Genomic DNA, 11,288 nt, shown 5'->3' on the forward strand with positions numbered 1-11,288 from the left:
TATATATAAAGATATGTTTGTGTTTTTGATAAACATTTAACAAAAAAAATTAAATGAAAAAAAAATGTTTTATCATCATGTTCCTATACATTCTCACAAAGTTAAAAAACGTAGGAGAAAAAGAAATTCGAGTTATATGGTAATAGTTCATTTATTTTATTAAAATCTAAATTATATACCTTTTCAGGACCTAAATAACTCTGCGATGATTTTAAAATTCTTACAATAATAGTTTTTAATTACTTTGGATCAACTCAAAAGGATATTCTTTCAATATTTGATTAGAATAGTCTTATGCGTTTGTTCCTAAATTATTTTAATTAAATTGTATTGTATAGGCATATTGTGAGCATTTAAAAGTATAAGAATGAAACAATAAAAACATGTATTACATATACTATCATCATTCATTAATTATTCATCATTTTATCAATGGTGCCTGCACCTAGTTATGTATGTAATTATATTATAATACGATAAGATTAAACAGAATTCCACAGAAAAAATGATTGATTGCGAAATTATGTAAAGGTACGCACTACAAAAACAGAAGAGGTTGATTAATATACATAAACTTTTGCATATTTATGAAGATTACTGAAGCAGTTGAACGGAAATTCGGTAAGTCCTTCGAAGAATTAATTTTGTCAAATATTTTATTTGGTTTCATGAAACAGAATACATTTTTTTTTTTTTTTAATTTGATTTACAATAATTATATTAATTATTCTTAGATTATAATAATAAAATGTATATTTATAATATTTTATGCAGTAATATCGAACTATACTAACTATATAAGAGTTTACTTTGGCATATACTAGTTTAAATATTATATTAACCACCACAGAATATCATGAACTTCATGTCCAACGTTTATTTCAGGGGGGGGGGTGGAAATGTATACCACCCCGAAAAGTTTATCAAATTATTAATTATTTATTCCTATGACATACCACATTCCCCCCTCCCACGACAATTTTCGATACCTCCTTCAGGATAGACGGTCTGAAATAAACACTGATCAAGTCTATTTCAGCAGTATTCTGTTATTAATTTACTAATTTTTTAATTTCATTAGAAATTGGTTTATAGTTGAATATTTTATAAATTTATAATTTTTCTTTTCTTTATGATATTATCAACACCAAACGAAAATAAATCTAGACTCTTGTAAAACAATTATTTATTATTATTATTATCAAATAAAAAAAAAATTATTTAAATTAAAAAAATTTTTTTTTTTCGTCAAATTTAAATCATCAAACGTAATATTAATTTACGAATGCATTTTATATACTGTGGTAATGTCTGAAATAATTGCATAACAATACGCATTTGCTTATTTGATCTTAGTAAATTAAAAAATTATTTGCATGCCTAAATTTGACTTGCGTAAAGTTAACCATATCCATATTCGCATCAAAAAATCAAGTATACCTAATTAATGTAATGGAAGTTACAATGTACATATATAATGATCATGTATGTATTTATATCACAAATATTTAACATATTTTCACCATCAATTTTCAATATAGAACGTATGAATATTCTATAGTAAAAATATTAATTAAACGTTAATCTGTAATATACAGTAATTACTTCAATCTTTATTTTATTTTATGTAACGCGATTTAAACAAAAGTAAAAATTATTTCAACGAGGATATAAAATAAATAATATAAATTTTTATATCCTCTTTTCATTACATTTTAATTCTTAGAAAATATTATTTTTAGTCTGCAGTTTCAAAATTAAAATGATAAGAACTCATTGCACACTATGGTCATAGTTCATATGTCCATGCACTAATATGTTTATATATTGAAAAACTATACAACTTATGTGACTATGAACCCAATATTCCAGTCAAACTCTCGGAATATCCGATTTAGTAATGAAATTATACACCTCGCATACATATTATAATTTACAAGTATGAATACAGTATATATATATATATATGTAGCGCATCGATTTTATACGAACTGGAATAGAAACTTTTATATTTAAACGAGATGCCTTTGCATAATGTTGATAACAGAATAGATTGTTAAACATTGTGTTAAACAGCATGTGATTTCAACGTGGTAAGCATATGAACCGAAATTAGTCGGTTCCTGGCTTATAATAGTTATAACATATTTAGTATGGAACAAAATTAGTGCAGGACCGATAAAAGTTTTAGAGATTTAGACTCTTTTAGTTAGGTTTCATTTTTAAGTTAAATATCGCATTATTGTGTATTTTATATAATTTTTTTTTTTTATGATTTTACTAAAAAATAGTTATCCAACTAGAATACTTGTATCGACCAAATAGGAGAACTACACTGTAGTAGCGCTACAACAGTCGGAGAAATTAAGATATGGAAATGGCAGATTGAAAATAATGAAAAAACGTCCAACTATGATTCAATTTTCGCCAGATTTTTTTCTCGTATAATCGCGGTAAGTAATGAAAAATTGTTCTCAATTAATTAAAAAGATTTTAAAAACACTTCTGAAATATAACTAGATATAGATTAAATAGTTTAGTTATTTTAAACTTCAATAATGATATGAATTTATACATCATTAAATAATAATTATATAATGTAGTCATGTATCATATTTTAATTCAAACAATACAATAATTGTATATAATACAAACTAGTAGGTTCATTTTCAATTTAAATATTAAAAAAGTCCTGATTTTTAAATGAAAAATAAAAATTACAAATTAAGACTTTTGAATTATTTAAGACTTACTGTGAATATAGTTTATATATAGTTAAATATTTACATTTTTATATAGTTTCAATAGACTTTATTGACATAATACATTATATAAAATATGATGAAATAGCGTATGGATGAGATTGGATTACATTTACGAATTTAAAAAAAAAATTAAAAAAAAGAAAGTTAAAAAATACCGTGATAAAGCTAAATAATTAATTTAACGTTTTATATCTGACCCAACAATTATTTAACATATTTAAAAACATTAAAAAAAAAAAAGAAATATTTTTAAACAAAGTTATTAAATTGATAAAATGTATAGCAATACAAAAAAATACAACGAAATTAAAAATTATGAGAATTAATTGGAAGTCTTTTTAAATCAAAATGGATGTATACATAACAAATAAATTAATGTATAAAAGTGTTCTTAACTTTTGTTTATTACATTCTCTTAGCATTAAATATAAAAATTAAAACTGAAATCCCAAAAAACATAAGACAAAATCATAATAATATATTAAAATTATCAAAATCATTATATAAAAATGTATTATGCTACTATTCACAATTCAATGACTAAACATTTCATATTTTATGACCATGTGACACAACCAAACTATATGTTTTGATTTTTTTTCTTATAAAATAATATTTATTATGCATGCACTAATAATGACTTATTTTAATACAAATTTTTGTAACTTAAGGCAGTTCAAGAAACATCATCTATGTGACACTTAAGATTATTGTTAAGTTTTCAATTAGTTAAGAAAATAAACGAGATTAATACTTAGGTTAGACTATACTTTAAAAAGTATTTCGCTATACTTAAAATTTAAGGATTAGAAGAAGGAATAACACATTAATTAATCGCATTTTTGATTATTTAATTCACAGGAACTAAAAATATTTAAGCTTAAATAATGGAGTCTAGTGATAAATATAGATATGGAATGAAATCCACTTTTTCTCAAGTAAGTTATTTTTTATTTCCATGAAATATGAATCAATAAGTACGATTTACTATTTATTTAATCATACCCATTTAACAACTTTAATCGAAAATAGTACAAACTGCCTACTAAAAATCATAACAAAGGTTTAATTACCTGTTACAATCCATAAAAAACTTAAGTGATATTGACTAAATCTACATAGGTATTAATGTATCAATACAATTCATTTAGAACCCATTTGTGTTGCAGTGTTTGGCGTTAATGGGAGCTGGTTTCATACAAGTCGGAGTGGGCACACAATTGATGTGTTCAACAATCATTATAGGAGCGTTGCCGGAAAAAACGGCTGTGACTATTCTAAACGATGAATTAACTATGACAAACAATGAGGCTTCTTGGTTCGGTCAGTACATTTTTTAAATGTATAAATATCAATAACGATAAATGTCATCGGTTAAACCCACGGAAACTACTGAATTGGCTCGGATTATTACTAAAATTTAAAAAATTACTATCAAATTAACAAAATACTTGATTCATCGTTAAATGTGATAAAAATGTTATCGGTTTGGCTATGAAATATACGATTATACAGGTGGACATTCCACAAAATATTATGACTAAATTTTATTTGATGATATTTTATATTATATTATATTTATATTTTAACGCCCCGAAGGCAATAGTACAGAGTTTTACAAGTACCAAGTTTACAAATGTTAAAGTTTACAATCCACTAATTATAACAATAGTAATTTTTTTAATTTATACATATTATCAAAGAAAAAATCAAAATTTTTCACTTTACAATTCATTAACATTCTATTGATAGGTCCATAATAACTGTAGTTTTGAGTGAGATGACTTAAATAAAATAGATCATAATTTCTAGAATTTAAGGTTGGAACATTAATTTTCAATATGGCTTCCAGTAAGACGGCATCTTACTTATTCTGAAAATAATAATATATTTACTATGCAATAAAAAACATGATAGATTTAAAGAGAACATTTTTTAACGAACATTTTTTATATGTTACTTAAAATACTCGTAAACATAAATATGTTATTAACATACTGATAAAGCTAAACTTTTGTTTTAGACTACTCATTTCTAATATAAACATATTTTATAATGACAAAATAAAATGTTTAATAAAATATAACAATTTATTGTTAACTGTACCTAACACCTAAATAATAATAATAATAACGGACAAAAAGAAAGCATAATAATAATAATTTGAAATTCCTATGTCGAATTCAATTCGAGTACAATATACTTGTATTTATAACGTATTCGTGACCGATATTCAAATATACGTATAACCTAAGTACATTTATAAATCGTTTGCTAATCGTTTGGAAGCCAATATAATAGCTGCAGTATGAAGATTTTTTTTTCGTATAATTACTCCGTTTATCCGTGTTCATAGAAACTGTTCCCCCCAGCAGTGGCGACGTGACGGCAGATTTTTGAGTCCCTGGACTCAAGTCAGTGGGTGGGTGGGTGGGTGGGTATTGACCATTGGGTATCGAACAGATATGTAGCACGTAGAATGAATAGTGGGGGAGCTCTTTTTACAAGCTAACCCTAAAATTTATTTTTAGGTAGGTGGGTGGGTGGGCATAATCCTAACAGGACTCATGAAGTAAAATATTTCGCGCCGTCACTGCCCCCTAGTATTTGTGTATGAATGTGATTTAACAAAAACGTTTGTTCATTGCATCCAGGAACGTATTTCCGCTGGTGTTAACCAATATCACAGACCTGGGTGTCAAAGTATTGTGTAAATGTGTGATTTTAAAATAAAAATCAATTGATTTAATATCGTATTAATATTTTTCTACGCACAGTATATACATTTATAAATAAATTATCAACGTCAGGGGCGGCTTGTTATAAGACTATCAGGAGCAACCGCTCTTGGTCCAAAGAGGGGTGGGTATGTATCTATCATGGGGTCTAGATATGCTAAACATTACAAATTACAATGGATGGGTGGGTGGTTTTATGAAGCTTACTCCTGGAGTTTCAGTTACTCAAGCCGCCACTGATCAACGGTGCAACAGACTATGTGTTTCGTGGACAGGACGGTGACAAATACTATCGACCGCAAAAACTTGATATACCTAATGATAGACAATACGTTTGATCGCATCTCCTGTTTGCCCCTATCCAGGTAGTCTCATGTACCTGTGCACACCTCTAGGGAGCTTCGTGTCCTCGCTGGTGCTGACGCGACTCGGCCACAAGAACTGCATGATCATAACGAACATACCCTACACGATGGCGTTCGCGATGATGTACTACGCCGAAAATGTGGCGACCATGTACGCGTCGTCAATCCTTATGGGGCTGAGCATAGGGTTCTCGGGCGGCCCGTTTTCCGCCTACATCGGTGAGGTGTGCGAGCCGAAGCTCAGAGGGGCCCTGATGTCTGCGACCAACGTGTTCTACTTCGGCGGATCGTTCATGGTCACTGGGGTGTACGCGATCACCCGCCAGTGGAGACTGACCTTACTCATCAACATGGCGATCCCGGTCATAACCGTCATTATTTTGATCTTGGTAAAACTATAAGGATACATCTGCGTGGTGTACGCAGGCATGTGTACGCGGCGTGCTTTCGATTTGCATCCGGAGAGAGAGAGAGAGAGAGAAATAGATGAACTTGTTTCGCGTACGATTCCGTACAAACGAGTGAAATATATTGCCGTGAAAACAAACTATAATATATATTTCAAGGATGTTCGTTAAATAGCTAAATTATCTATGTTAAGTTGATAATTAACGTGCTCATTTTTGTTTAAAGTAACTTTTAACCAGTTATATTATTTCTATTAATCGGTTAGTTTACAGAAATTAAAAATACAATAACATATTTTCTGTAAAAATATTTTTTTTAACAAAAATAATCGGAATTACAAATGTAGAATTTTTAACTTGTAAAAGTCACAAAATAAAAAAGGAGAAGACACATTAAACAAATGAAACATTACTCACATTTCTCTTGTAAGCTAAATTCATTAAAGGAGTTATAAAAATTAGATTACTTGCCCAGCCTTGAATATTATAATCATGTTACGTTTATTATTTTTTCTGCATCGAATTGGTCGATTTTTTTTTTTTAGTTCTTTGAGATATTTTAAAACCGCTCTACGTTCTTACCTACTATCACCATTATTATCATGACACTGCGTGCACCGATACGTATATCCATGACGTATCGCTCGCATTGGGTCGGTATTAATATGTTAGTATATTACTGTTTAGTGCCCGGACTCTCCAATATGGTTGTTACACAAGGGCAAGGTCGAAAAAGCACAGAGAGTGCTGAGCAAGCTGAGGGGTTGGGTGTCGCACGAAAAGTGTTCGAACGAATTCCACGAGATGGTTTTATATACGACAGAGAATAAAAACACGTCTAGCGGTAAGTGGTAAAAGCTACGTGCAATAATTTATTATTTAAAATACAAAAATAATATTTTTTGAGGATAAATATATAAACAATTAGAAAATTCCGTTGAATATATAAAAATTATTTATCATTAAACATTTCTTATGTCAATATAAATAAGGTATAATATAAATATTCTTAATATTGTGATGTTGTAATATTGTAATATTAATATACAGGTTTATTCAAAACGATTCATCTGATTTCTAATGCTTTGATAATCTTATTTTTTAGTCTTAGAACAATATGTTATACATTAAATAAAAGAAAAATATGTCAAGCTTAAATTTACCTATAAATGTTCTATATAAGTTCCTCTGGTCACACGAACAACATCTAGTCGATAGTCAATCTCATTCCATACTTCTTATAGCATATCTTTTGTAATTGATTCCAAAAGATACATGGATACACGAAGTCGGCCCTTGCTTTTTTTTTTGCCCAAACACCCTGTTTCTTCAAATTGCTTATACCATCGACGTATGCCTGAGAAGTCGGTACATCGATCCTGTAACGACAGCGGAAATCGTGTTACACGGTTATTACCGATTCACATTTTGAAAATCGCAACACACAAAACGTTTTCTGCTGTTTGGTCGACATATTTGCACAAAATAACTTATCGCTTAAAAGCAATAATTGTAAAACAAACAATTATGACATTCTAAAACTTGGGTATACCCTCTATTAATTGGTATATAATTTGATAAGATACAATTTATAATCACCATTTCATAGCTGTTTGAAGCCGGATGAATCATTTTGAATAACCATGTAGTATTAATATTGAATAATTGTCGTAAATATTTACGACCTATTTCAGGTTAAAAAATCCCTCATCAGGTATAAAAAATAAAACCACTCATATACTATTTATACGATTTAATAATATTTTTTACTTCAATTAATGTCGTTGTTATTGTACCCGGGGTGGTTCTTTGCAGGCGATCAAAACGTCGAAGACGACTTCTTGGACCGTTGGAAACAATTGCTCGAGCCCGACGTGCTCAAACCTTTCTGGTTGCTGATGATGTACTTCTTTTTCTCCAACTTGTTGTCCGGCGTGCCGTTGAGCCCGTACTTGGTATACGTGTTCACCGAGTTCGGCGTGGATGTCGACGTTTCGTCCATCATAGTAAGTAAATAATAAATTATGATCGTACTTATACCGTGTGTACGTCCGTAATAAACCATTCAAAAGTCATCACGCACAATTATAATAATATTGTAATAATAACTTAAAAGACGAGCGAGAAACAACGACATAAGAGGTATAATACAAACGCACCTATACGTAAAAACTAATAGTTTATAAAATGTAGAAAAATAAAAGGGGAGGGAGGAAATTAAATACACGACACGTGTTAAAATAATATTATCGTTTTGTATTGTTGTGCGAATTGTATCGTCGTCACTATTATACCATACAAGATGTTCAACGAAAATATTGCACCCTTTGCGACATCTCCTGAGTAGTATCTACATTGAACACGGGTTTTCTGATAACTGAATAAAATAATATTAAAAAATAAAGAAATTAATGGTAAATAAAAAGTTGAAGCGTCAACATTTCCAAAAACTTTATAACACCAATTTTTTCAAAAATAATATACCAAAAATTGTTTCAAAACATAAAAATGTCAGAATATTCGTAGTCCATACCCTTGACGCGAGTCGTGTAAAAAACCGGATTTCACTATCTCGAATTGTCTCGAAAGATATCGAAATGGCCCACTTCAAATGGGTACATCTTCGCGGGGACACTCTGTTTATTGATTAGATACAATAATTATATTCAACCAATGGCTAGTATGTGCTAATCGTCTCCCGATTTCGTTTAGGTATTATCGCAATGCATAGCCATGGTTGGCGGTGTGCTGACAGTATTTTCGGTGAACAAACTTGGAAAACGGTTCCTCACGTTGTCCACGCTGTTAATCACCTCCCTATGTTACATATCCATCGGGCTGATTGGCGTATATTGGACGGATTCAAAACTGCTAACCTCAAGGCTGATACTAATACTCTATCTCGTCAGCACGTTCGTAGCGTCGCTGGGGATAATGCCTATCGGATGGATACTGTTGTCGGAAATATTCCCTATGAAGTAAGTACGGTTAATCCGTTTCAGATATACCTGCTGCTATACTCACATCGCAGTCTACCAGTAAAACATACAGAAACGGTGTTCTGATAGCATACATGTAAAACTAAATAAAAGTTATTGATTACCTACTCGTAAGTATATGGTACATATATTACTTCGAAAAAATATATATAGCGATTTCCTTTCTGATCAAAATAGTAGTAAATAATTATAAATTATATTATGTGAAAAAAACGATGCTATTAAACTATAGTTTTATAGCGAAAGCAAATAAACGATTGATAACATTTTTCATGTAAATAAACAGTACGTTTCACAGTTAGATATTTTAAATATTTAAACAATAATTTATTGCTATTTTATAAGTAAATTATGAAACATATGTACCTAAATCACTAAAATTATCATACAACATTTTAACTCCAATTTTTTTGTATCCAGGTAATAGTTAAAATATTTTAAGAGTTGAGACTATAACGAAACTTAATTTTGCAGCCTTATAACCATTTATTAATAGAAAAATTGTAATTATTAATTGTATGTACCTATACTTGTATTTATATTTGATAATCTTAAATTAAAAAGTTTCTACAACTATATGCAATAGCAAATTACTTATATTATTGTACTTATATTCTGATTTCAGGAGTAGAAACATTACTTGTAGCATGTGTTCGACGCTGTCTTTTATACTCAGTTTTTTCATGACCAAAAATTATCTAACTTTCGTTGCCTTAGTAAACTTATACAATACATTTACTATATTTGGGATTTCGGGTTTGATCGGGTGTGCGTATTTTTATTTTTATTTACCTGAAACCGAAAACAAAACATTGCAAGAAATATCTGAGTTTTTTAAATAAAATTCTTTTAAATATAATGTACTTAAATTGAACACTATTTTTTTTTTTACAATATGTACGACCCTTTTAACTTATTATTAAGTTAAAATTTACTTTTATATCCAAAAAATTATGTTAACTGATAAAAATTAATAAACTACTTTTGCGTTTTTGATTGTACTGATTTGTAATTTTTTTTTAACTATTATGTATATAAATGTAAATAAATAAAATTGTAATTAAATATTGATATAAGAAATAAATGTTATTATTAAATTACTATTACCCTTTTTTAAAAGATCTGTTCTTTTTTAATATATATTATGTAATATTCTATTTTCAAACTACAATGTAGAAATTTTAAATAACAATTTTTTTTTTATATATTTTTTTTTTTTTTATTTAACAATGAATTATACAATAATTGTATAGTTACTCTACACAATTAAGCACAAAAAGTAATAATGAATAAAAGATTTTTTTTTAACATGACAATTGACACGATGTAGGAGCTACCTACTTTGAATACTAGAGAGGAATAGTTTTAATAAAGAAGGTCTTTACACCACTTACGTTTCAGTCTTCTATTGGGATTGTCAGGGATATAGAGTGAAGCAAGATGACTTATGTTGGGGTTAGTGTGAGAGCTAAATTTTTGATAGAGTTAACGTTATGCAGTTTTAGTGACTTGTTTTACATATTTTATTTTAAGGTCTGTATGGAAGGTTAGTAGCAGTTGGCCTGTCGGGTTTTATTAGTATTCGAACTTTTTGAATGTTTTTAAATTTAGAACATTCTTTGTAAGATGGTGGATGGGCCCCATTGCAAAGAACACATGTTGCTGGGGAATTTACGTATTTTTGACATTCGTTTGAGAGGTGGGTATTACCACATTTTACACATCTGGGTGACAGTAAGTTCTGGTATGGCTTGTTTTGACATTTTAAACATTGAACTGGGTTTTTTTCGGCGCTTCGACTTTAATTTTGGTATAACATATTGAATCGACTTTGTAAATTTTTTGATTTGACGGAGAGGGTTTTAGGTTCACAAAAAATATGGGAAGTCTATAAGACTCTAAGTTCATCGATACCTAATCTGTAAGTAGATATAATACATGTTAACATCAGTTACTTCAATACTACGACAAAAATCATTTGATAATGGAAAATTTTGAAATTATTAAAGTGTTT

At 29.1% G+C, this 11,288-nt stretch overlaps 1 protein-coding gene across 1 annotated transcript; it reads left to right on the forward strand.

Annotated features, from left to right (window-relative positions):
* Positions 1–503: 503 nt before the first annotated feature.
* Positions 504–10,178, forward strand: LOC112687700 (facilitated trehalose transporter Tret1-like). Its single transcript, XM_025560569.1, has 9 exons — positions 504–621; positions 2,292–2,453; positions 3,627–3,703; positions 3,935–4,088; positions 5,869–6,257; positions 6,963–7,119; positions 8,091–8,281; positions 8,988–9,253; positions 9,900–10,178. The coding sequence occupies exons 3-9, from the start codon at positions 3,653–3,655 to the stop codon at positions 10,114–10,116; spliced, it is 1,425 nt and encodes a 474-aa protein (XP_025416354.1). The 5' UTR covers positions 504–621; positions 2,292–2,453; positions 3,627–3,652; the 3' UTR covers positions 10,117–10,178.
* The last annotated feature ends 1,110 nt before the right edge of the window (positions 10,179–11,288 follow it).

This window comes from Sipha flava, unplaced genomic scaffold, assembly GCF_003268045.1.
Source record: "Sipha flava isolate LNK unplaced genomic scaffold, YSA_version1 35a_pilon_pilon, whole genome shotgun sequence".
Classification (NCBI taxonomy): Eukaryota; Metazoa; Arthropoda; class Insecta; order Hemiptera; family Aphididae; genus Sipha; species Sipha flava.

Bases quoted from the DNA above. Each gene is read 5' to 3' on its own strand.
- LOC112687700 (XM_025560569.1), top strand. From the start codon at position 3,653: ATGGAGTCTAGTGATAAATATAGATATGGAATGAAATCCACTTTTTCT. The intron at 3,704-3,934 runs GTAAGTTATTTT...TTTGTGTTGCAG, and splicing joins TGAAATCCACTTTTTCTCAA to TGTTTGGCGTTAATGGGAGC. The intron at 8,282-8,987 runs GTAAGTAAATAA...GATTTCGTTTAG, and splicing joins TCGACGTTTCGTCCATCATA to GTATTATCGCAATGCATAGC.